General features: G+C 35.2%; 2 protein-coding genes across 3 annotated transcripts in view; one reads left to right on the top strand and one right to left on the bottom strand.

The window, feature by feature from the left end:
* Window positions 1-27,509, top strand: part of LOC121087967 (centromere protein P) — a 151,322-nt gene that overhangs the window by 63,782 nt on the left and 60,031 nt on the right. The window lies entirely within an intron of this gene.
* ASPN (asporin) lies at window positions 3,423-21,303 on the bottom strand. Its single transcript, XM_040593524.1, has 8 exons — window positions 19,802-21,303; window positions 14,008-14,278; window positions 11,971-12,083; window positions 9,673-9,886; window positions 9,182-9,292; window positions 6,727-6,820; window positions 4,909-5,047; window positions 3,423-3,679 (listed from the first exon to the last, which is right to left on the bottom strand). Exons 2-8 carry the CDS (start codon window positions 14,252-14,254, stop codon window positions 3,482-3,484), a joined length of 1,116 nt encoding a protein of 371 aa, XP_040449458.1. The 5' UTR covers window positions 14,255-14,278; window positions 19,802-21,303; the 3' UTR covers window positions 3,423-3,481.

Here is a 27,509-nt window from a genome sequence, read left to right as displayed (position 1 = left end):
TTTAGTTAAGCTGCAGAATTTGAATCAGTTTCTCTAATTCGGTTGTCATTGATGAATTGGTGTAACTAGTATAGCATCAGTGTTTAAGAACAAATTTAGTGATTCATATAAATGTAATGATCTTTTGGTTATCAATTTTTATTCTTTGTATTAGTATTGTACTTGCTGTTTGTTGTGCTGTCAACTAAAGACTTGATTGAAGTCCACCTTTATCCCACTTACCTGAGGTGGAAACTGTTAACTTAGTGTTCCACAAAATAGATAAAAGATTTGGAAGTTTTCATTCCATTTTTTGTTCTTAACCTTCTTTAAGATTTAGCTTCTTTTTGCTGTTATATTGCTACTTGACCACTCTTTTCCCTCAGATCTGTTTTGGCTCTTGATTACCCTCTGGTCATCTGTCCTGGTTTCAGCTGGCATAGAGTTAATTTTCTTCTTAGTATCTAGTAAAGTGCTGTGTTTTGGCTCTGGTGTGAGAACAATATTGATAACTGCACTGATGTTTTCAGTTGTTGCTGGGTGATGTTTATACTAAGTCAAGAACTTTGGTTTCTTGGGCCTTGTCAGCCAGAGGGCTGGGGGGGCCACAAGGGACTGGGAGAGGACACAGCCAGGACAGGTGCCCCAAGCCAGCCAAGGGGATGTTCCATAACATATGACGTCATGCCGAGTATATAAACTGGGGGAAGAAGGAGGAAGAGGGAGACATCTGGCATCACGGCGTTTGTCCTCCCGAGTACCCATTCCGTGATGGAGCCCGGCTGCCCTGGGGATGGCCCAACACCCGCCTGCCCGTGGGAGTGGGGAACGTTCCCGGCTTGGCTTTGCTTGTGTGTGCGGCTTTTGCTTTACCTATTAAATTGTTCTTATCTCAACCCCTGAGTTTTACATTCCTTTCCGATCCTCCTGCCCATCCCTCTGGGTGGGGGGCGAGAGAGCAAGTGGCTGCGTGGGGCTGGATTGTCGGCCAGGGTTAAGCCACGACATCATCTACAAATTATCTTGCCTCATTATTTTGTCTTTCCTCTATCCTTTTGATATTAAATGTTACAAGCACTGAACCTTTTGTGGAACCTTAAGGACTTAAGCTTTTTAGCTGTTACTAGAACATTTATTTCAAATCTTCACTTCCTTCTTGGATAGTTAGTTGTTATTGACAATGCTTTGTCTCTCTGGTATGGGGTTATGAGCTGGTTATGGGTGTACAAGGCAGGGTAGGCTGGCGTTTCCCAGAGGACATGAATGTGCACTTGGGCTATTAGCGTGAAGCACTAGGTCTTCCTGCTTTTGAGTATGGATGTAAAGAGTTTTGTGTGATGATGATTTACGCCAGGGTAGATGACTAGTCTGTGTGGTGTGTTATTCTTTATGTAACTAGGCTGTTTCATTCTCAGGTACTTATTTCTGCCCTTGCTCTTTTCAACGTTCTTCTATGCTCCGCATAAATCTTTTAGAGGTGGCTTCAAGAGTAGGCTATTTCACTTTGTAGCCTTGTCAGGTTTGTTACTGTTGGGTTTATTTCAAGCGCAATGTATAGAGGCACTTAGACTGTGTCTTCACTGGGAATGCAGAGTTCCAGTAAAAGCTGGTATGCATGCCCTGTATGAACTGTATATCAACACTTCTGTGTTTCCTATGAGTATATTAATTCCCTATTGGAAAAATCTACTGAAGGTATCCCCTTGAATATATTTATATATATCAGGTTTATCTTCTAACACCGGTGTCTGTTTGGAGATCATAGCTCTTCATGCATGATGACATAGCTATAACTTAAGAAGCCCATGATACAAACTAGACCAACTGATGAAGAATATACTTATTCCTGACTATTTTCAGTACTGATCACTGCTTTCCCCATGTTATTTGCTGGGAAACGCGCTCCTTAGAAATGACTTCAGAAACCAGGAATAGAAAGATGCTTGGTGATCTGCAGGTTTGTTTTGGGTTTTGTTGTTTTGTTTTTACTTTGCCTTGAAGTGTTTTACCAAATTTCTGCTTGCAAAAACTGTCCTTCAGTAAAAGCATTCCCTGGCCCGTACTCCCTCCTCTCACCATGTGGTTTTGGATCTCAGCAGTATAGTGGTGCTAACAAAGTATTAAATAAAAATTGACCAAGCAGATGGAAAAGATCAGGTGTTAAGACTTGTTCATTGGTTAGTTTACTCAGGGAGCTGGTAGGAGGGTTGAGAGACTGGGAATTGCTTGATTTCTGTATAGTATTTTCTTCTTCTACTAGTCTGTGTCATTCCCTGTAGCCACTTCAAATAAAGCAGTGAGTTTTTAACTATGAAGAAGAGCGCTGATAAATGATCTGCAAGGTATGTAGATTTGGAAAAAGGAAGAATAGAGTAAATATGTAGAGAAGAGTCTGAAAGGTGTTTGGTTATAATCTCAGAATATTTTGACATGACCTATCATGTAATTAAATATACATATGCAAGTATTCTTTAAGTTTATTTAAATTGTTTTGAATCCCAATAGCAAATATACACTAAATAGATATAAAATACCCATTTTATACAGTACTGTCAGTATCGAGAATTCTACGTGTTGACCTATGTAAGAAGTCCGGGCAGTTGAGTTCCAGCTATCTGCTTGCATTCAGCAATGTCAAGGTACTTACATTAATGAGGGATTCTTAACCCATGTGATGTCAAAATAAGAGAGAGGAAAAAATAAAATAAAAAAAATGATTACAGTTGTTATAGATAAAAGAAAATGTTTGTGCTGGCCTAAAGGGCGTTTAATAATCATTCCTATTAAGCTTGAAGCATATCATAAATCTTTAATCCTAGTTTTTAATGTTCAGAGTGCATCAAATTATACTGATAGCAAAACACTGAAGGACATTTCCTGCTTAAAGTTGCAAGGAAAAAGTACCAAAACCTATTAAAGTTTTTTTGCATGTTCGTTCATGATATGAAACCCAGATTTATCTCACTTACTAGATTATAAAAATGTGTTGTTGTTTAGAGACAAAAGACTAGACAATACCATACCTTTTCATTACATCTTTGCTGATTATTAAAAATGGCACAAGAAGTTGCCCTTGAAAGTCTGATAATTTTTGTCACCTTTTCTTACAACACTTTTTGGCAGAGGAGGAGGTCCTTACTGTGGAAAAAGTCACTTCCACTTAATTTTTAGAATTTATTTTGAAGCAAGAATATGTCGAAACTATGTGATTTAGGTAAAGAATTTAACATTGATAATAGGAAACATCAAATACAGTTTCCAGTTCCACTTCCAAGAGTCCCTCCGTAAGATATAAAGGCTTTTGTTTAAATTATTCAAACAAAGGTTGAACATTGTCAAATAATACAACAGATCGTACTTACATGTTGTTCCTAATTAACTATCTCTGAAATAGTAAGTACTTTGTAAACTGGTTAATGTAAAATTAGCATTTTTTCTGCAAATTTCAAGTATTATAGAACACATTTGAACAAGTTGCTTTTTGAAATTGCCAACTTCAGTATCATTTGAGGAAATTTCCAAGTTGCACGCTGTTTCTGGCTAAAATGCAACGGAAGGTTGAAGGCTGAACCTCCCAGTATTTTACAGGATTATTGAAGAGGCTTATGCCGCTGTATAACGCTTTCTTCTTTCTTCCTCCTGTTGGACAGAAATCATTCACTCCCAGTTTTGCAATATGATTAGAATGAAGGAAGACTACCTGCAGCAATAAGAAACAGTAAAATAAAATAGTTAGTATGTAAATGGGAAAAATATCTGACATTCATTGGCATATAGATAACTGAAGTTTGCTATAAGGTGAGTTGAATAGACCTTAATAGTAACAGGATAGATCTTTAAAAAAGATCTCCCTCCTGCCACAGTCTCTCCCACAATGAAAAGTTACATGTTTTATCAGTGTGTTGCCAGAATAATTGGGATCTATTCTTATAGAACATTCTCCTAAAATGCCATTTCATATTCACTTACAGTAAGAATTCCAATGATGCAGTATTATATTCTCCCATAATGCAAACTTCCAGTGACTTAATACATTTTAAAAAGTCTCTAGAAAAGTTGATACTCGGGGAGATTTGTCAATATGATTTTAGGGACAGATCAGTCTAATGCTGATGTAGCTTAGGTAAGTTTTAAAAAAGGGCTTGTGATAGTAGAGTTTAGAATTTAAGTAAAAAATGTACATTGACAAAATAATTCTTTTATATATTTGATTTTACATTACATTGTTAATTGATGTTGGGGTTTTTGTTTGTTCTTTTTTTTTATGAGTGTGTGTGTATGTATATATATATAAAAAATTTCCTTTATTTGGAAGTGAAATGAGAAGTGGAAAGAAATGAAATTAAGAGGTAAAAGTGTTTATCAAATAGCTTGTCACATGCTCTGTCATCTGTGTATTTCTTCATGTTTGCCCAGGCTTTGTTCTGCTCAGTATCCCAAAAGATGTTATCTTATAAACCATACGATTTTAATTACTATTCCAGATTTTAGGAAATAAATGTGTTTTGAAAGCATTTTATTGCAGAATTTATGTAGTTCTAAATACAAATTTAACAATCTTATCTGATCATTTCAGCCTCATAAATAATTTACTTTGGATTTAAGACTTTTCAGCATGGGAATGGAAAAATTTCCATTCTGGTTTGGTAATATATAAATTATGATAAATCTATAACAAACTTCCTGGAAACAGTTTCTGTGTGTAGCATGTTGGTGATGGGGTGTTGTTGTTGTTTTTCTAGAAAATGTTCTTGTTTGATCTTGTTTATTTCTTGAAGTACATATATGATTTCAGGTTTTCCTAGCATGAGAGTCATATCAAAATGTGATAGCTGTTTATGCTTTTTAGTTATGTCCTAAACAGTATGGCAGTGTGAAAATCTAACAACTTGTAACTACCAGAGCTTTCTATTAAGTTTAGTATATGACCTGCAGATATTTAAGTTGGGGTAATCCAGGAGGAACTTTCTTGAGCTTATTTCTTTCGAGATGGATTTCACGGATACTCGGTATGTTGGCAAAACTTCCATTTTCCACATCTTTGATTTTATTATTCCCAAGACCTAGCCTAGGAGGAGTGCAAGGAACATTTAATTAAAGACTAATTGAGATTCACAACAGCATTCAAGAGCATACTTTTTTTTTTGAAGATTGAAATACATAGGAGTAGACGGGAGGGGAAAAAACCTGGAAAAGATGAAGTCTTACCTCTGATAGAAAGACACACCACCACCAGCCCCCATTGATTTAACAAATATTTTTTCTTCTTATTCTCCACTTAAAGAACAGCAGCTAGGCTGATGTGAGCCATTGTCCAGATTTGCATGCATTTTTTTTTCTACTTTTAGTGACAGAAATTAAAATTAGACCACCAGTCTGCTTGCAAAATAAGTCACACCCTTTCATCAGGTAGTATAGCTACAGAGTATACTCACAGTAATAAAAAGTGTTGTTCTAGTAAACAGCCAAAGATGACCAAGTCTTGTAAAGAAACAGTTTTATATATATAGATCTATATATGTATATCTTGGTGAAAAGCTTTATCTTTTAAAAATAAGCAGGACTACCTTCTTTGCTACTTCCACACTTCACTTAGTTTAGGCCTCGGATTTCTGCTCTAAGACTTCACCGTGCATTGCTAAGATGGTTCAGAAGGTGGAGACAGGTCAGTTTGGAATCTCTTTCCATGCATCCTGCAATCCCCGTTTCCTCCTTTCTTGATTTCTTCAGAAACTATAGTTGGTATCTAAACACAGTTCAGTAGTTCCTCTACGATAGTAGCTTCTATTACCAAATCCGGCGCTGCTCAGCTGTGTTTTCAGAGTGCTAACTGAGCCTTACAGAAAGAACTGCCGCCTTTTGTCCTGTATCAGTGATACATTCCTCAGAAACATGCCTTTTGAGTTTTCCTTAAGCCCATCACATTTGGAAACAGTTATCGAGTTGTTTCCTTTACCAGCTACTGTATTTCTCAGGCTAGTTTTCAGGAGGTGAATTTATCTTCTGATTTACCAGTTTTCCCAAGCATTTGCATAAAAAAGTCACAAATTCCCCTTTTCATGCCATCCTTTTATATTTTCCTTCAGGGTTTGTATGGAGTGTATCCTTCCAGTACACTTAGGCCTTCCGGAATTAAAATGCTATTATGACTCTTAAATCCTATAAATTCAGTTGCAAAAAAGGCATTCTAGACCAAACATTATTTGGTGTTGCTGTATACCTCATTTTGGGGGGGATGATTTGTGAAATGACTGACCAGACAGTTGAAATGCCTGGGCCTGAGAAGGAACAGGCTAGAGAAAAATTCTGAATACTGTTGATAAAGGATGTGACCACAAAGGTTCCTATTTTCTGAGTATGAAAAATACATGCAGTGCTTAACTGAGGCATATTACTACTAGCACATTGAGAGATATTATATGAAATTAAGGCTTTATTACACAACACCCAGGTGCTGTGAGGTAAGAATTTGATGATTACATTTTGTTCTTAACACATACTTCTATTGCAAACTGCAGGCAAGACCAAGATGTACAATAACAAGGTTAATGCTTGGGGTTTTTTTGTTTTGTGGGTTTTTTTATTATTATTATTATTTTTAAGTTAGGTCCTATTTACAGCAGCTCTTACTAAAACACTTAAAATTTTTACTTCTATCTTCTCCTGCTAACAAGAGAAGAATCAAATAAGAGACCTTGCCGGGTCTGACCTTTTATCAAATAGAAGCATTCTGCGTAGGAATTTTACCTTTGAAGATCTTTATAGCGGTTAAAATCTTCAAGTTCGATCGTTGTGATCTTATTGTCATCTAAATGAAGTTCTAGTAGACTGGAGGGCAATTCTGATGAAAAACAAATGCACAGTATGAGAAAAATAAGCCAACTTGGTTTTGTTGGAATATTTATGTTCTGAACAGTGTCTGTCTTTTCTGTTTAAGGTTGGGTGAAGAATCTTGGGGGGGTTGTCTGCATGAAAGAAATGAGTATTAGATACAAGTATGTCACTTTAAAAAAAAAATAATTCATCAACATAATTTGGTTTAAAATAGTAAATTCTAAAAAAAAATAATTGTTGTGAAAGTGCATATGCTAATGTTAAGATTTCAGAGTTGCAAAATTTGGTATAATTTTGCTAGCTTTCTTTATTACAGCTTTCAGGTACTTTTGGTTAACCTGTCAAAGATGTAAATTGTGTGTTATATGCAATTATCTAACAATTGGTAGTCAAAATCCTACTCCTGTGAAACCAGTGATGTTTTTTGTAGATATATACTCTCTTCCACATGATGTAACAATTGCGCTATTATGGCTTGGAAGACGAGATCTGGGAGGAAAGCTTCCAGAATTCTCTAAGGAGAATGAGACATTTGGTATGCTCCTTCCCGTGCCGGTATGCGGAATATTTTTTCATATGGTACAAAATAGTCCCAGTTAGAACTGTCAGTGAATGGACCTGGAGGTGGAGAATCTTTTTTACAGTATCCCTTTAGTAAAGGTGAAGGAAGATAGTCACAAGTTTGAATTTCTGTTTGCTGATTTTATGTTCAGTTTTACTAGCATCTGTCTAGATGGCACCCTGACACCAAGCAAGATAAACCACGTTTCAGTTACTAACATGGCTTAGGACAGCACTGCTCCCCATTGCCGTTGCTATTTGTTGTAGCATTACAATACTGAAGACAAGTATTGTAATGAAAAGACAGCTGTACAGTCTGTCTTTGTCCCAGTTGACATGTTTTGATATTTGTTTGGGCTTTTATGCAGTTTACATTCCAGTTTACAAACGCCTGTATCTGAGTTACAATATTAAGAGGGAAGACTACAATCTGCCCATTTTAGATTTTAAGTCCATTTTTTCATGTCATTATAACATTTTCAGATACGAGGACCTACAAACGTAGTTTCCATTTGTGTAGAATGTGTTAACCATGAAATCCTGTTTGATTTATGTATTTGACACCACATACTAGACCTGATGCTGTTTCCTTATAGGAGATTTCTCCGTAACAGAGGCAAAATCTGAATGATTTTATGTATTTTTTTGTGTGTGTGCTAAGTGACAGGACATGATATTATGATGATACTGGAAGAATGTATATTTTTCTGTATTGAGGAGTGTTACCATAGGCAGCTGGATATGTTCTGATCTTAAAATTATCTGAACAATTGGGATGAGCTAGTTTTGTTTGTTGCTGGGGTTTTTTTCAGTGTTCTTTTCTACAGGGATGCTTTTGCATATATATCTATCTACAAGGAGAGATTAATAAGAAACAAATTCTTTATCTGAATGATCCAGAAATAAGTATCTTCATGACCAACGTTATGTTATATGATATAACATATGATATTATGCTTTATTTCTTTTTTTCTCTTGGCTAGTAGTTTTGAGCAGTTGAAGACCATGAGAATTTGGTTAAATACTACACTGAGCTACAGAAAATGCAGGTGGAGTGTTGTACCGAGTTCATTCCGGCTACTTTTTTCTATGTGGAGATCAGTGATTTATAAACTTAGTGGTTTAATTTATTGTTACCTCCAAATCACAAGTTAATTGTTTTATATGAAGGAATGATTTAATTTTGTAGTATGTTATGTTGAATTTAATGCTGATGTTAATATTAAATTCTACTTAGCGAAACCCCATCAAAAGATGTATAAAATGCTAATTTGGGGTTCACAGTGAGGTGGTTGGTTATATTGCAGAACATATTTGAGCTACAGAGTTGTTTGAAACATGAAAAAATAAAGTTAGAAATGTGAGGGCTTCATTTTAAATGCATGAAATGCAAAGTCTTTATCCCTTATGACCTGATCAAATATCAGGGGGTTTAGCCTTTCTTTGTAAGGATTTTTGAGAGGCTGATGAGAAGGATGTGAAGTGATATCTTTTGATTTTCTTCACATTGTTTCTCCTGACCCGAGAAGTGTCTCTAGATGGCTGTGAGAGGAGTGGACTCCTGCCAAGGAGAAGGCAGGAGAGGGGGCTGGAGAGCGAGTGTCTGACTGTTCGGGCATGCGTGCGCATGCATGTGCACTTTTGGCATGTAGAATTGGATACAAAGTACAAAAATAAAAATAAGATAGGACAATACATAACAGAATTTATGAACACTTTCATAATCATATAGGTGTTAAATATAAATATATATATTTTTAGGAGCATACTGGTACAGGTAGAAGAGAAAAGGTAAAACAAGTCATACCTTTAGGAATTGAAGTTAATTTAGCTTCTGCAATTCTTATATGATAAATATTTACTCCTTCGAAAGCCCCTGGCTCTATTCCATCATTGTTAAGAGGATTTGCGCTCATTTCTGTCCAAGGGGGAAAAAAAGTATTTATGGCATAGGAATTTTGTGTATGTTAGATTAAATTATAAACAGCTGATTTCAGTTTATTTATGACTTCTGATATTCTAAGCATCTAAGCATTAATTAATGTTTAGCTTTTGCTTGCTATTCTGAGGGGCGGAAGTCACACCTTTCAGTGAGTAAGTTACTTGGCTTGCAGGGTTACCAGAAACTTGACCTATGTAGCAACTTCACACAGAAATTAAAGTGTGAAAGAGTGTTTCCACAGAATGGCTATCTCTTTAAGTGGATATTGCACACTGGAGAAATGTTTGAATGAAAATTATATATACTGTGTTACATTTTTGAGAAAGACAGTTTCTTTTCTACTTAATAGGACTTACCTAAAACATGTAGGGAATTCATTCCTTTAAATGCATCCCTGGGGATTTTCTTAACCTTATTAGCATGAATCCTGAGCTCTGCTAAAGTTTTTGGTAGATTTGTTGGAATCTCAGTTAGCTGGTTATGGGACAGATACAGTCTTCGTAGCTTCTTTGTTGGCTGAAAGGCTTTTGGATGGATCTTGGATATTTTATTGTTGTTCAAAGCCAGTGCCTGTCAGATATGGGAAGAGCAATATAAAGAAAATTTCTTCATACAGAAATGTTATGATTATGAAATTTTAGTAATGAATTTGATATATAAATCAATAATTAAGTATGTTAAGTATTTTATTTTTCCATCATACCAAATTTTAGCTTTTTGTATATACTTTGGGCATTTCAATTGATTGTGAAAAACAAAAAGGAACGTGGAAGCTGGAGCATCAGCTAGAAGGTAGAGAAAAACTGGTCAGAGCTGACAAGGTACCAATGGTTAGTGAGAAGAACTGGCAAATCAATATGTTTGTCTTCATGTATTTTGTGGGATTGTATGGGGTTTATGTTCTTTGTTGTTGTTGCTTAATTCAGACAAAGTCTCAAAACTTGGAATTTAATCTTATTTCAGCATAATGCTGCACAATAAAAGTCAGCTTTTTAATCTGATATACACATCTGAATTAATATCTTAATTGCCATGATTTTTCAACTCCTGTGAATTCAAATGTGTCTCTTCTGCACAGTACACTAGTTCTTTTTTGGCACATTTTTTTGTTCTTGGTTGCTATGTGTTACCAAAGAACTTGGATTGAGTTACTACAGACAACAATACATGTTATCTGAAATGATTTTGCATGTCAAATCACATCTCTGTATTTACCTACCTAGACTATTAATTTTTGTTCCTTTTTTATTTTTTTTTGAGCTGTTTGTAAGTCATCTGTTCTCTGGAACTGGGAAAAAAAAGTAACACAAAACAGAATTAATCTTTTTTTCCCAGAAGAAAGGAGGATAGCTTGAGGAAATAAACAGGAAATGCTCCTTCCTAATCCAGGTTGCCATTTATGCCTTTGCTAAGTAGACTAGTGGTCAGATGAGTTGTACAAAGTAAACTTTGTTTTCAGTAAAAATTTTGTTAGGCTTTACCACACATTAACTGATGAGAAAAACCAAAACAGCTCAGAGTTTTCAAATACCACATAATTAAGCGGTGACTCAGATATATAACGTGGTGATTGCTGATGTGTTCCAGTGACTTTCTCAGGCATTGGAGGGTAGTTTCTGTAAGATATTTTATACTGAATATAAACCACAGTTAGTGTGTTCACCCCAAACCTGCTGCTAAGACCATTCTGTACCCAGATGCAAGATGTGTAAGGGGAATTGTAAACACTGTTGCAAATAATGAATTGATATGCTTCCTATTTTTTCTATCCTAGCTAAACCCATAATAATTAATAAGCTTATTCATAAACACTTAGGTCTGTTTCTTGCTCAGAAACCAAATATGACTGAAAAGGATTTGTTTTATGCTAACATGTGTTTCCTGTCTTTCTAATGAATGTTGTTAATTTGCTAACTCGTGGAAAAGATTTGTCATTTTTACAATGAAAATTTTAAAGTTGTCCATATTTGTTGGCACTGGATCTAGGGTGATGACTTATGGAAATCAGTATTCCAAAAGAGATTTCATCTACCTTTACAGGCCCCTAAGACTCTCTTATTTTCTTTCATTATAAAAGGGGACTATTGTGTACTGTAAATATCCAGATTTATCAGTTGCCAGTGATACTTCTATTAAAGTCTGTCTCTACATGCATTCTTGAGCATGATAAAAATGGTAGTACTGACTTTTTCAGTAATGCAGTGTTGGTCTGTGTTCTGTTCAGGTCAATTAGATTTGTAACATTAATTTCAGCAGTGTATGTTAGTTGTATGCTATGTGCTTTTGAAAATACCCTCAGAAACTGTGTTCTAATTCTGCTGTGAGATTAAGTTCGTTCTGCTATTTTACACCTAAGCTAAAAAAGGAGTACTTGTCTTGTAAGGAATGTTTCTGTGCATGCTAAGGACTGAAGAAATCTTCAGGATCTTTTTGGTGAGATACACATGGTACGTTTTCTGGATGTTTTAGAAAGCATAGTTCTTACAGCTCAAAGAAATTTGCCTCTTACTATGTGGGAGCACTCAGATATGCAGGCATTAGGCTGTATTTTTATGGATGCTATTGGAAAAGAAAAATACCGTTTGTATTTTAAAAGTATCAAAATATTTCAGATTGCTAAATAAGATTTTAAACTCAGAAAATAGGAAGCTTACATAAAGTGATGTGAGTCCTTGGAGATCGTTTTCCTTGACCTCTTTAATTTTGTTGTTTTGAAGGTCAATCATACGAGTATCTGGTGGAATGTTGCGAGGTATTGATGTCAAACCTATTTAAGTACGTGACATAAACAGAAACGTTATGTGCCTATGTATAAGTCCAAAGAAATTAACTGCTAAACAGCAAAACACAGTAAGATTGTTGATGATTATGGTGGGAAAGAAAATATGAACAGCCACGAAGAAAAGGGAGTACGTGATGAAAAGAGGAACTAACGATGTAACAGTGTACGACAAAAACGTGGGGATAGTTTCAGGAGGAACTGCTTCTGCCCCAGACCATGAAAAGCTTGAATGGGGTGCTTGCTGCAGATTCTTTGCATCTGTGAAACAAGTAGCCTCAGAGCACGGGTGGTTCTACAGGGAAACTGCTCAACTCCCTGGAGAAAGCAGCCCTGACAGTCTGGGGCTGTGGTGCTGTGCCGAGTAACAGGGCTGTTGCTGTGACTGCAAGGGGTTTCTGCTCAGTGCTTGAATGCTCCTGTCCACTGCCCTACCCATTTTGCTGGCATGCTTGCTTATGTAGCCATACAGTTAATGTCAGGGCTGAAAAATGTGTTCTTGGTAAAAGTGGACAAGAATGGTCTTCCTGCAGCAAGTACTTAATTGCCAGTTGTATAAATCCTCCAATCCAGTTCGCTGTTCAGTTTCAAAAACACTTCTAGTTCGTGCCATCTGAGATCCTGAATCAGCAGAAGAGACTAGCAAGGAATAGTAATTTTCTTTTCAGTGGAAATGCTGATGCATCAAATGTTAAATGCTAGTCCAGTTTATTAACAATCTTTCCATATTAGATTAGTTATTTAAAGATGAACTCTATTAATAGGAGGCATTTTTCCTGTATGTGAACTCAAGTAGAGATTTGCAATCTGTAGACTAGATGCAATAACCACAGGGTTTTTTTTTCTGTCAGCAAAAGTTTGATTCCATAATAATGACACATTTTTTAAACCCCAGTGATTTACATATTGACTCAATGTTTCCAAGACATGAGGAGTCTAAGATTAAGTGTAGGATGGTGGCGGAGCTGTGATGAGAACAAATGTCATCACTGTGCTAGTCGCACAAGCACAGTCCAGTCCTCTTGATTACCTTGAATCATGGGGAAACACTAATGACACATAAAACAATGAACACTAACTCAAATCAATAATGAATTGATATTTAGGGACTAGTATGTATCCGCAACAGTGACAATAGCAGATTTGCCTTTGGTTAAAATGTTACCAGTGATGCGCACTTTAATGGAAGTTAAGCTGAGCAAATAGTTCCTTTCCCATTTGTGCCCTCTGGTTAAACTTCCTTGTGGTTTATTTACGGCCTCTTTATCTTTGTTATGTTTTCTTACATTTGACCTGTTGCTTTGTAGTTATGAATGAAGTACTACTTTGGCCATAGTCTTTTGAGAGAGGGCACCAATAGCTTGTTTAATGCAACAGAAGACACAGCAAACTTTTGTGCTTCTCTGTTTGGATATAACTTAATGCGAGTAAAAGAAACAGGAGAAAGTGTGATCTAAAATGTTAATATAAGCATTTTCACATTCTGTGATCTCTTAGTGGATAAAAAGCTGTGCAGATTATTATGTACTTACTAACCCCAATCAGTATTCAGAGAAGTATTTCCACAGTTATTTGTTACATATTGTAAATGACTTTCCATTCTGTGTCGTTATCTATAGAAGTCATTGCTAATGTGGAAAATGCCTATAGCAGCTTATTATTTTTCTAAACTGGTGCACATGAACTGGGAAAATATTTACATTATAAAAACTGCTGGACACAACTTAGTTGCTGGACATGAATTAGATGTGGTTTGCGAGCTTAATTGAAAAAGTGTAAGCTCCTTTTGAAAATGACTAATACTGGAATATGTGAATGTGTGTGATTTATGGAGCTGTAGGATTTATCTTTTAAAAGGCAAATACTCCAAAGGAGAGTGCAATGGAGAACAGACACACAAATTCATTCTTACCTAGGTCAGAGCAATGGACAACTCTCACATAGCACTGGCATCCAAAGGGGCATACTGGGAATAGGTCAAAAGGAATTAGTGGTATAATTGGTTCAGTGGTTGGAAATAGGGAATTGTCATCATCGTCGTCATCGTCATCTTCTTCCATATCTTGGAGCATCATATTCTTCAGTGTAAAATATGAAGGACCAATGAGAGGTTTGGCAGAGCACAAAGCCAGGAAGAGGAGGAGCGTGTATTCTTTCATATCTTCTTAATCAGGATAGCCAATCTTGAAGAGGAAAGTAAACAAACAAAAAAAACCCCAAACACAAGAATAAGTGAGTGTGAAGCAGCAAATGAAAGTATTGAACTATTTACTTTACTCACCACTACAGTCTCTTGTCCTGAAAAACAGAATATAAAAAATAGGATTTGGAATATAAATCATTATTATTAAATTATATATAATGATAATGAAATATTATTTAAGCGAAATGCATTAAACATTGTCATACCAAAACTTTATAGTTGAGTTTAAAAAATAAGTGCCGTTTACTTAAAGCTTCGAAGTGTGATTCTTGTAGTCAATTTTACCATAACTTGGAATTGTATTTATTTTATTTTATTCATTCTTGATGAAAAAATATGGGTACGTCGGCATATATGCATTGCTGGTATCTAGAAAATTGGGAAATCCTTGATTAGGAATGCATAAAATGCACTCATAAGGGTAGTTCCTAAACTCTTGTTATTCTGATCCCTAAACACTTCCAATTAAACTTCTTTTTCTTATCTGGAAAAATAGAGTTTTCATTCCTGATAACAGCTTTTCCCATATTCCAGTCATTCATTTATTACTGCTGTTGACAGAAAGTCACCTCTGTATGCAAGCACATTTGTGCTGACTTTTATTTAGTGAGGGCTCTTTTCTCTGGCAAGTGCTCGCAAGTTATGACTCCATGTAATTTGAAATCAGTAACCTAAATTACATCCAGAAAAAAGCTGGAAGCCAATACTTTTGTGTAGCTTTTTTTTTTTTTTTTTTCAATAAACACATTTGGGTTTTTTTCAACCTAGTGTTGCCATCATAGTGCCTGTACCTGATAGCTAGGCAGCTGGCTGATAGGAGATGAAAATGTGCTGTGCTTGAATTTAGTGCCATTAAACCCATTAACTTTCTAGTTGACCCATAACTTGAAAGTATCTATCTTGTGTAATCAAAGGTCCTTCAGTTTGGAAGACGGAAAGATATTGGATCAGTTAGGACATCTTCAAAGCAGAAAATCCCATGTCAGATAGCTACAATTATTTTTTACTGATGTTATTGAGATTACACAAGTTACAAAGGACTTAAAAAGTAGATTTGCCTTTAGAAAAATATGGCAGCCTCTCATGACAGCTGTTCCTTCAATTTCATTCTGCTTCTCTGAGTTCTAATTTTACCAGATTTTTTCTAGCCTTACCTGACAGGGAAAACCTGAGTCCAGTCTTTAACTACAGTATAGTGCATTACCTGCGTAGTGATGATCAGTAGTTCAAACCCCTTAGATATCTTCTGCGTAGTCTTGTTTTATTCTAAAGATGATTTTATTGACCAAATACTCATATAAAACTAGACAAAAGAGAAAACAGATAGTAAGAATTGCCACAGGATGTTTTGCAACTCTTTGAGAAGAGGCTGTAAATCCAGTCTTCAGCTCTACGTTGTTCCCCTCCAAAGCCCAGTTCCAGGAATCGTTTGGATCCCACAGTATGTTGTAGAAAGCAAGAGTGGCTGCTGTACATTTTATTATGCATATCCTGTTTATAAAAAAAGTTTCTGTTTAGACTACCACAGACCTCTTTAGGGAAATACTAAATAGATGTCACTTCTTGTTCGATCACCTAATTAAATGCTTGCTGATCTCTTTATAGCTGAAAAATTACTTTATTGTAACCATTTTGTCGTTGGTCCTCAATCACAGGAAAAGGAGTGCACAGCTTTGTACAAGGGTGTTGACTTGGCTTATTCAAAATTCTGAGGTTTTGTTTGTGCTGCTTTTTTGTGTACAAGGTCATCTTGATGTTTCTTGTGTATGGTTCTTAACAGCGTTAGAATGCTGTGTATCGTATACATCGCTACTGACTGTAACTGTGTATGGTTCAGGGTGTATAAAAAGATAAAAAAGCCAACAGTATTTAGACTGCATAAAACTCATCCTTTCAAAAAGAATGCAGTGACTCCTTCCCCCCAGATATGTATCTGAAAACAGAAGCACAACATACTTTGTATCTTCTAGGTATGCAGCATATAACTGTAAGTTTAATATTTGTTGTAATCCCCAGTTCCGTGCTCATTTGAGTAGAATGAGTTTCTTTTACTGATTTAACAATCTCTTAAAAGAATCTTCACACATATTTTTACAACATATTTTTCTTTGTGTTCAAAATTCTCTTTCAGTGCTCCTAGAAAGAGTTTTACAGTTGTACTTGCAATCCTATACATGTGTTTTCTTGGAAGAGTCTTGGAATATAAACAGTGCTGGGAACAAGATGTGGAACCTGCATTTGTTTGTTTGGAGAGAATTGCAGTCATGTCTGACTGTAAGCCTTTGGAAAACTTGGTGCTCTCAATCTTGTATTTGAACTTTAGCAGAACAGTCAAAATGTTCAATACTTTAATCATACCATTCATTAGGAGATGAGGATTTTGAAGCCTTTCAGACTTCCAAGTTCTCCTTATTCTTGTACAGGTGCTTTAATGGCTGGGTTTTCACAGATGGGCACTCATCTTCTTCCCCTGGCTGCTTGGGTATCAAGTGACATAACGCTTCGTATTTTATTCAGTGTTGTTGTACAATTTCTGCTTGTAGTGTATCAAGCATCATGGCATGGGTCATGTCTTGGGACATCTAGTTTCTAAGTCCCAGGCTTCTTTTTGTGAGAGGCACTGGATGTATGGTTTTACCATATCTAAAAGATAATCTTCCATACATGTTCCTGAAATGCTCTTCTGTATCTGGTGCAGAAGTTGTTTTTTGAAACAGTTTAAAAATCTGTTTCCACACTTGAACCTGTAGTAAATGGATTGCATTTCTTTTCAGATACTCAAAAAACCAATTACGATTTCAAGCTATGAAAAGATTGAGGCTGTGATTGGAGCTGTGGCCAATTTGAGCTCTTGAAAGCCATGCATTATTCAGAAAGTTCTAGAAAATTAGTGTTGAAATTGATTACATATATTAGTCCCATGAGTTAAACTCTTGAAAACAAATCCCTTGAAAGAAGGACGCCTGAGTTGTTATATATATTGTTTTTTAGGAAAGAGAAAAAGCCCTTTCTTCATCTTCCCATTTTTTCTTTAGGAAATCCTTATTGCTAATTGGCTTTGTAGTTAGGAGTGATAATCAAGTCTGACTCCAGGTTTACATTGGCCGCAGAATGGATTCCAAAGAACTGGGTTTTATGGAGGTGTTCAGGTTTTTTTTCCTGGCTGAGGTTTTGAGTTTCCCAGTAAACAGATGTTGATATATCTCTGTAGAAATGCTCTGACTCTGCAGCTCATCTCAAAGAACTTACCCACATTTTCTGCATGTTTAAGCTTAAAGAGGAAGAAAATTAAAAGAAAATGAAAGCCTAAAATCCAAGATCCTGGTGATCTTTCTGGAAATTTTAAAATTACATTTACATGAGAATTTTATGAACAGTTTTTAATTAATTGTTTCAGCAAGTACAGCTCATGAATACAACTATACTAGTTGTATTCATGTATACCATATACTATATATACTATACATGAATACTAGTGCCCAGTGCTGCTGCTTGAGCCTCCTCCTGCTCCCAGGTATGTACTTGCAGTTCCCTCGTGCAGCTCTTCCACTCAGGCTGTTCACGGAGCAGACTGAACTCACGAAGCCAGCGTAAAACTAATGTGAGCAAGAAAATGAACCCAACACATTCTTTCTGGGTGAACAAACTGTATCAGTCTTGAGTGTCAGAGCCAGCAAAGGAGTGGGTGGAACAGCCTGGTTTAGAGGGATGGGACATAAGCAGAAAGAGAGGGAAGGAGAAGACATAGGACACCCATTCTTGACATACACAAGCTTTTAGACAGGCTCGGGTCTTCTGTTGGGTAATACCCTGCAGAGGTGATCGTTGCTTGAGCAAAGTCTGGCCTTGTCCATTCTTGGTTTTATGGACCAGAACATTGAGGATGAGTTTGAGAAAGAGTGTAGTGAGTTTGAGGAAGGCTCACATACTTCTTCATTACACCTTTTTTATAGCAATCCTACTTACCCTTCAGTAGAAAAAGCTTCCAAATAACACCTTTTGACTGGGACACTAGCAACCCCCAAAGTGTGGTAACAGAATGTGGGGAGCACACTTCACATGTAGAGATGCTGTGAGGCTGACTTTCCTGAAGTATGTAGCAATCCTAAAATCACTGTACTAATTGCTTGGGGCATACTTATCCTCACTAATGTTGTGATCTTTACCAAAACACACATTGCCAAACATGCATGGGGAAGATAACTTTTTGTGCTATTAGTTCAGGATAATACTTATCTTTTATAACTAATTAAATGCTGGTGAAATCACAGTATGTTGGTATGATTAAATCCTCTTAGAATTTATGTGGAAAATTCCCACGTAAATGTGCAGTAGTTCTGTGACATGAAAATTCTGAGTATGAAATATGGGAAGAAAAACATTTTGTGAGGATAGAAGTTAAGTTACTAGGATGGGATGTGTGCCTAAAAAAGAGTAAGTCTGGATGCCTTGGCAGCTGCATGCCAGTCCTGCAGCATGTGGTCATTGTTGTCTCACCAGTTACGACACTGAAGGAGTTGATAGATAAAGTTTTAAGACTTAAAAAGACTCTAAAATATATTCAGAAATAACTTCTGTTACCAGTGTATGGAGGCAAATTTCCCATGGCATTGTTTCTGAAAAGAAAATGTTTAAATGACACAGTGGTGGTTTTTTTGGAGGCAAAGAAAAATCCCTGTGTTCATTAATAACACAAATCATTGCACTGTGCACAGATTTTGTCCAAAGAAAGGCAAGACTCATAGCTGTTTTGAAAGCTGTATTTAAAAATAGTTCTGATTCTATTAGTCATTGTCCTGTTCCAGAAATAAAAGGACCTTATGTTTAACTCCTTGTCTACTCTGTTGATTTACTTAAATTGCTTAAGAAGAACAGGAGGAAATTTTTTGATCTGCAAGATTACTGAAGAAATTATTATGTCTTGATAAATAGTCCAATATTGAAGTTATGTAGTATAATAACGAATAACATGATTACAATATAAGTTATGTTTAGAGAGCATTTACTTTTTATGGAAAACTGCTTGACTCTTGTATGTTACTGAATATGATCTATGAGCATTTTTAGGTTGCAGTTCATCTACAGTTCAATCTCTCATGTGTCATTTTTAATTGCTGATATCTAATTTTAAAAAAAATCAGCTTCAATACCAAACTACAGAAAGTTGTAAGAACTGCTAGGAAAGAACTGTAGGATAGATTTTTTTCATAGATTGTAGTAACTGAAGAAAAATATTTTCTGAGTTGTTACATCTTTCTGACAAGTCTTTAATAGTTAAATGATTCACTGTAGTTTGGGGTTGGTTTTTTTTGCTTTGCAGCTCAGATGTAGTAAATAAGATCATTATTTCAGCTGCAAAGTAGATTTAAAACTGTTCCATGCAAGAAGTGGTACTTCTGACTCTAAATTACCTGACATTATTAATCTGCACATAGTGACTGACAACCTGTTGCTTAGTTCTTTATTGCTATTTATATAGAATAGGTATTCAAGCTGGACATACCTTGCAAGTTTGTTAGTTCTTCCAGAAGCACTGTGATAATCCACCTGAGATCTTTATGTCCAGTTATTTGATATTAAAAAAAAAAAAAAAAGAGAGAGAAAAAGGAAGTTAGGATGAGTTCTGTGAAATGGAAAGTAAATATAAAGAAAAATTCCACTTCCAAACTTCTTGATCTTCCTGGCACCGTAGGTGATACCAGAGTAAAGTGCTGCTTCAGATTAGCCCATCTTAGTACTGAAGAATGATATTAAGACGACTTGTTACCACTCATATGTTTTTCATCACTGCCTGTATTACAGCCAAAACTTCTGGCTTAACTCTAGACGTCTAGTGGAAGACTTTGTAAAACCTGTAGTTTAATAATAGTTGACATCAGGCCATTGGAAGTACAGTGAGGTCCACTTCGGGTCATTCCTGCTATGGAATCACACTTCTTTATGATTTCATTAGCCATTATTCTTTTAAAAGTGTGACTTGAGTAAAAGTATAAAACCTTAGCCAGTGGCAAAGTAAACCAGTAGCCTATAGTGATCAGCATGTTGCCAAACTTTTCTGAAGTTTCAAATTAGGACTTTGTTGTGTAATTAAATATAAATTCTACCTCTTGCTTTCAATAGACAAGTATCTGGCTGGGGAAGATGATTCAATAATGGAAAATATTGATCAGTTTTTGTTAGTCAATGTAGTTAATTTATTTCTTTTGTGTATGAGAAATAAAGCATATTTTTTATTTGAAACAGAGACAATATTTGCAATATTCTGTGATAAGGACTGAAGCTGTGAGCTTAAAGCAAAGTCTTCGAGAATTTGCCCTGTGATATAGTTTGTACTGACATGTACATCACAGTATTTAGAAACTGGGTTATTCTTTGTTTACCTTTTGTTGGCTGCCTGTTTGTGTAAACTTCAGAAAACTATGACTGATCGTAGTCAGTGTAATAGTTTGTGTCTTTAAGTTTACAAGATGTTATATCTATCCAGTTCCGTATATATCTAACTACTTCTCTTTCTTTAATTAGCTACTTTCTGTGTTAAGAGTCTGGTCTTACTGCAGAAAAATAGCCTGGAAATTTTATTTGTTTTTTTCCAATATACATGTAAACGTGGTGCTGTTTGCAAAATGACAGTTTAAGTTGCATATTAGTTATTCTGGCTACTGTTACTTAAGGAAGAAAAAGATACTGTACTAAATATTAAAACTTTGGTGGTGTCATATCAAAGAAGATAAGGCTTGTGTTACCTCCTGCATTGTTTTTGCCTGTGATCCAGTTCCAGTAGCAGAGATGAATGATGATAAAGATTCTCCCTATCACTTTTCCCAAGGAATGAAATTACAGTTTCCAAAGTAATCACATTCCCACATAAAAGTATGAAGGATGATCTTAAACTTTTTTGAAATCTCAAATTGCCTATATATGCATTCTTTTGCCTGCATTTAAAAACCAAAGCTTCCTAAGCAAACACTCCCCTGTGTTTTGAACGGCTTGGCTTGAATGCTTTTACTTGAGCAAATTAGTATTAAATTTCTGTTTACAAAAAACCTCCAAGACTTTCTTGGCTTTTTAATAAAAAAGAGTGGGGCCTGAGGGTTATGATATAAATGTACTAGTTCCTTTCTTTTTCACTTCTTTCAATAGTAATCTGTTGAATCAGCAGTTCCAGCTGATCCTAGTTTTGCTCCCTGTTGCTGATGTTTAGCAGCATCTCAGTTTTGGATAAATACTTTTTTCTTAATTATTATTTTCTCTGTTTAAGATGATTCTGGTGGTAGGAGCACAGTCCTACATGTATAAAGTATTTAATAGCCATATTACTTAATGAAGCTGACATACAGAGTGGCAGTATCTGGAAGAAATGTAACCATTTTACCTTATAATGGATTATCTGTATATTTTGTACAACGTATAGTATCAATATGGTAGCAATAAATACTGCTTACATTGACATGCTATTATTGTAATGAAACCATTTAATATCTCAAGACATGGATTTAGTATTTTGGTTGTGGCCATAGTTGTGTTCTAAAAAAAATTAACCAGAAGTCACCTTTTCAGGTCTCTTGACCATCAGATTCCAAACTTTAGGTGTTAGCTGTTGATAGCAGTACCAAAAAAAAAAAAAAAAAAAAAAAGGCCAGTGGTTCTCAATCTAGTTCATGAACCTGTTCTTCTAAACATTTACAGCACATTTCTAATTTAGTAAAGACTAACTACTACTGCAGAATTTCTCTCCAGGACCACTGTTTCCAGTATGCTTCAATTTTTGGACCCAAAGCCATTACATGAGCCAGCACAGTAAGGCAGCTGTGGAGTTCTGAATGAAAGCTGGAGTGTGCAAATGAATGAATTGATGTGAGGTACTCGAGTCAATGTTCCCCTCGCGTTCTGTGGCAGGACCAAAGTGTGCTTATGGAGAACGTGGAGCAGCCATTCAAAGGCTGTAGCTGCAGCCCTTTGAGGTAGTATCAAATGCTGCTTTCTTGGCGATGTTATAAAGCAATTGATTTGGGGTGATATAATTGAAGGTGCTGCTAAAAGAAAAATAAAAATCTTATTGTATCTGCTCTTTCATTAATAGTGAGATTTCGTTTTTTAAATAGCCTGGTAGAAAAAAGTGTGTCTCAAATTGTGTAATCCATGATGTTGGAGTCCTGATGAGAGCAATACTGTAAAATAGAAAGTGGTCTGACAGTATTTTCCTTATAAGCAACTGTTTGTATATTTTCCTACAAAATATTACATGTTGAAATAACTAAAAGAGGTCAAACTGTTTGCTTAGACATTTTCAGTGATTTCTATTTCCACCAATGAAAGAATTGGAATTCTATCTTGCCTTAAAATATATATGTAACTTCTGAGTCCTTAATTTCTAAGGCAAAGGATAGGAGTGTATACAGCATCTTGTGGTTCAGAATACTGGCTTTTACTGTGGTGAAATATGCAAATGAAAAAAATCTGGATGGTGTTTTATATTTAGCATTATCACATCAATAATATAAAATGTTATCTTTGATATCTTTATTGAAAACTACTATACTTGTGTTACTTTAGATGTCTGAGCAAGCAAGCATATGCTGCCATATGTGGCTAATGCTTACACTGCAATCGCTTTTTTAAGCTGAACTTGTATATGTTTGTTATTATAAGGCAAACTAAGTACTTTTTCATTTTCTAGTACTGTTTATAAATGTGGTTTACATAAAGTGATGAATCTAACATCAACTGCACAAATCTGTCTTGGAGACTGCCCATCACATTTTAATAACATGACTTATTCCTTTCATGCTCACAACCAGTCCATGTGGAGTACAGTCACATATTTTGGTTTTAGCTAAGTTTTGGCTCTTCTGAAGTTGGACTACACCATTAGCTAAGTATAGAAAAACTGTTATTCAGCTTCTGGAGTTCATCTTGATTCTTCAAAAATTATATGTAAAAATATAAAATAATCATTATTATTTATTATCATTAATGAATCAACTTTTGCTTGTCAATAGGTGCCTACTTTTTTTGCCTGTTTTTGGCAGCTGACTTAGAAACTGCGCAAAATATACTGTTTAATCTTGCAGTCAAATTCTTTCGTCCCTGGCATTTATTAGTGACACATCAATGTTGAATAGCAATTCATAGCTTGCGGTTTTAAGAGATCATGTACAAAAAGAACTATAGGTTCAAGTGTGCATGTAGATGCATCCATGTGATTCAGGCTTATTGTGTATTTTTTGAGTGCAAGAATGTTCTGATCTGGAATAACTGGAGAGGTGAAACAGTAACCTGAAGAAACAGATCTTACTTTGTACCCTTGCAGATAGTTTATGTGCCTTAGGAGTGTAAGTTAACTTTTTTCTATCTTAGGCTACAGATTAATACAAATTTATTCCTGTGGGAATGCTAATTTAATGAGTTTCCACCTAGATTATCCCCCTCTTGATGCTTATCTCATTGGTCCTGTAAAAAGGTTTGTATGCTTAACTGGATCAGGAAACTGCTCGGCCAGAAAAATAACCTGCTTGATGAATGAAGCTTTTGAAATAGTTTTGGTTTCTGTACATGACAATTGTTAGTCTTGCTTTTGATGCTACTTACAAATTTGGATAATGTTACATGGCATTTTTATGGATTATGGATATTTTTCTGCCTTACAGACATTGGAAACACCAGACATTCTTTCATGGAAAACCAAACAGTAGTTAAAGTTAAAAGCTCTGCAACCAGTGCCAAACTACTGAATCACTCCAGCAATAAGTTCTGAAGGAAAATTTTCTGTTTCAGAATACAGGACGGACTGAGCACAACATTTCCTCATAGAGTATCAACCATTTACTCTGCCAAAGTTTAACAGTTAAAAAAAAAAAAACAAACCAAACCCCAAAAAACAAAAACAAACCTGGTCACCTGCAAATGCTGATTTCCTGCCCCCCCCCTTTTCTCTTTGTTTTAACAAACAGTATGAATAATACAGAAAGTGTAAATGAATAAGTTTTCTTATACACAAGTTTTTGCTAGATTCATATTGTTCAGAGCGTAAAGGCAACATTTACATTAGTAGCTGTCATCAATTTCCATTGAGTCGGTAGTTTTAAGAAAAAAGAAACATGGCCATCCAATCCTTGTTTTCCAGAAAAAATGAAATAAAGTATTCAAAGTATCTTAAACTGCAAAGGTAATTTAATTTCATTTAATTTGATATTATATTTTTTCCTAAATATTTCCTAAAATGTTTCTAGGAAGATCACCAAATTGAATTTGTTTGCAATTTTTAAAACACAATTTGTTACTTGAAATAGTTGAAATGAAAGCTTTCAGAAACATTACTAATAAAAAAGATACCTCAGTAAAGAAGTTATTTCCCACCATATTAATTAACCTAGCCTGGGTTCTCAGATGTGTGTGTTGTTCCTGGGGAATTTTGTTGGAGGGTCTCATTTGTGTCTCATCGACACAATAGCAGTAACTTTGTCATTGGGTTACAGGGCTGGGTCTAACACTAAAAACTTTGGGAGACTTCTGAAAAAGTCTGCTTTAATTGTAGTTAACGACTGGTTTTATAGTTTTAATATTATTTTCTCATAATTATGCTTTTATTAAATCGTAAGTTATTACATAATCTATATTTATTTTTCCCAAGTTGGCCCTTAAAAGACAATTAAATTTACTTTATTTACTTATATATCATAAAGTGTTTTGCTGATTTTTAACATTCATTCTTTTCCCATTTCAGTAGGGGAAAACTGCAAGTAAGCATTAAAAAGAAACAAATATAGAAATTAAATGTAAGATAAGGAAAACCTGCAATACTTGATAAACTGATCTAATAACTATGCTGTTAAGTCTGTTTATTCACCAGTGAAAATGTGTTGAAGTTCTGCAGCTGTTCAAACTAGTTGTGCTTATGTATTAAAGAATAAAACTTGTGTGTATAAAGTAACAAAGACATTCTTGGCGTTACACCCTCTGTGGTTACGCAGTATTCCAAAAGCTGGCTCCGCTGTAGCCTTGCACAAGCAGGGGTATGAGGCAGCAAAGGGCCACGGCTGCTCGAATCCAGGTGTGAGCTCAGTCTCGCGCTATTGCACGTGCAGCGAAGTGGCGCAGTAGGTGTTCCAGCAGAGTTCACAAAAAATTAAATAAATCAGAAGACAAAAACTTCTAAACTAAAGCAAGACCACGTACACACGAGCAGAGAAGTTAGAATTCTCTGACAGATATGCTAATATATTGTTTTCAAATGTATTTGTTTGGAAAGATGGGAATGTCTTAGTTGTTTGGTTCCCTTGGTGGTTTTGCACTGCTTTTTATCATAAATAGAAATTCACTAGGTGATAGAAGTTACTTTTACCACTCAGTGGAAATACTTACGTGAATTGAAAGGAAACATGTCATAATTGCATATTAACTTGCGGTATGGAAATAGCTGTTTTGTAGAACAATTTGTAAAGCAGAGACTATTATTTTATTTCTTGAATGCTTATATTCTAGAAAGGGTAATTTCCATTTGGCTTGCCCACAATAATGTGAAGTAACTTTGACTTTAAAAAGTAAGCTTGTAATTTACTAACATAAAGTAAGAACATATAACTTTTATTTTGGTAAACAATAAAATTACATCTTTGGTAATTTGTCAGTATATGATTCATACTGTGACTATGGTTTTTATGGTTTCATGGTTATTATAATTCCTATATGTTTCACAATTAATGTAAGAGATGCATGTCTCCTCACAAAAAAACATGTGCCATTCTTTGCTCAGAAGATTGGAAAGAAATTTAATTCAACTAAAATGGAGAACTAATCAATGTTTCTTTCAATTTAAGATTTTACCAGAGACTGTCAAAATAGCCTTCAAAATAAATACAGAATATAGGCAAAACAGATCTATTTGATCCCGTATTTCATCAAGAAAGAAAGAGACTAATTATTTTGCTTTTCCCAATGCAAAAACTAGATTAACACAAAAGAAATGAGTGGATGGCAGATTCAAACAAAAGGAAATACTTCATGAAACATTTATAGTTCATCTGTGGAAATATGCAAGAAAGAGTAGGAGATCTTAATGTTTTATGTAGACCCAAAAAATAATTGGTCTAATTGAAAGAGTAAGAATCTTTCTTCCTGAACCCTTTGTTATGAGAGCCAGACTATGCTGGGAAAAAAACTGGAAAAAAGAGTTCTCCCTGGAAGAGTGGTAGTGAATAAGCTTTACCGAAGAAGTTCAGAACCATCTTGTGTTAGAAGCAAGCAAGCCATATATATTTATAACAAATATTTGTTTAAAAGGGGATATGAACCATGAAATATTCACGAGGGCAGTCATTGCCTAACTGTGACAGTTTTCAAGGAGTAGAATCCATGAGGCCAGAGACTAAAATGGAACGGCATAGCCAGCTTTCAGGATTTTGGAGAAATTGCTTTGAAAAAAGTGAAGTCAGTTTTAATCCTTTTTCCTAATTTTAATCCTTTAAAAACACCATTACATAATTCACTTAGATTCTTGTTGTGGTTGATAGTGTTGTTGAATATCTAGTATTTCCACAGCTGTGTTCAGTATTACTCCTTTGAGAAAAATATCTGTGTTGTGGAAAAAATGACAGCTTTTATATATTTTTCCTAGGAATTGCTGTCATACAAAAAGTTCCCACAGAGAAAAATAGATTTATTTTAGTAATACGGTATGCAAAACCTACAGTGTTCTGTGTATATACACTCATAATACTGCACACTTGGAAGAAGGGTTCTTTTCTCTGAATTAACAGAACTGCTTCGAAGTAATTTGTAGAAAACAGTACATTATTAGCTGGTCTTACTAACTCAGTTTATCAAAGCCGTGTTATATAAATATCCTAAATTAGAAGCTATGAATTACGCAAAAGTTTGCATTCAAGTACTGTATGGAGATCTGTATCCTGTACAAATAATTAAACATGAAATGGAAATTCTGCCAAACTGCAGTAATTGTTTACTCGATGGCTGTTGGAAATTCCTTACATACCAGACTATTAATGAAGAAATTATAAGGTAAATGTTTTTTAAGATGAACATTTTAAATTATGAACTTGTAATGCTTTAATTTACTTCAATTCTTAAATCCTTGGGAAAAAAAATGTTTAATGAATGGAGTCAGGATGACTCAGGCAGACTGGAAGAATATTGTTTTGGGAAATTCAGTCAACTCTTGAGTATTTGTTCACTTGTAGAGACTACAGAGAATG

This window comes from Falco naumanni, chromosome 4, assembly GCF_017639655.2.
Source record: "Falco naumanni isolate bFalNau1 chromosome 4, bFalNau1.pat, whole genome shotgun sequence".
Taxonomy (NCBI): Eukaryota; Metazoa; Chordata; class Aves; order Falconiformes; family Falconidae; genus Falco; species Falco naumanni.
This window is presented reverse-complemented; position numbering and strand designations above follow the sequence as displayed.

Coding starts and splice junctions, on each gene's coding strand:
- ASPN (XM_040593524.1), bottom strand. CDS start 14,254: ATGAAAGAATACACGCTCCTCCTCTTCCTGGCTTTGTGCTCTGCCAAA. Junction 5,048..6,726: donor CGCTATAAAGATCTTCAAAG/GTAAAATTCCTA, acceptor CACTCCTCCTAG/GCTAGGTCTTGGGAATAATA. Junction 3,680..4,908: donor CCCAACTTAAATATCTGCAG/GTCATATACTAA, acceptor TTATTGCTGCAG/GTAGTCTTCCTTCATTCTAA.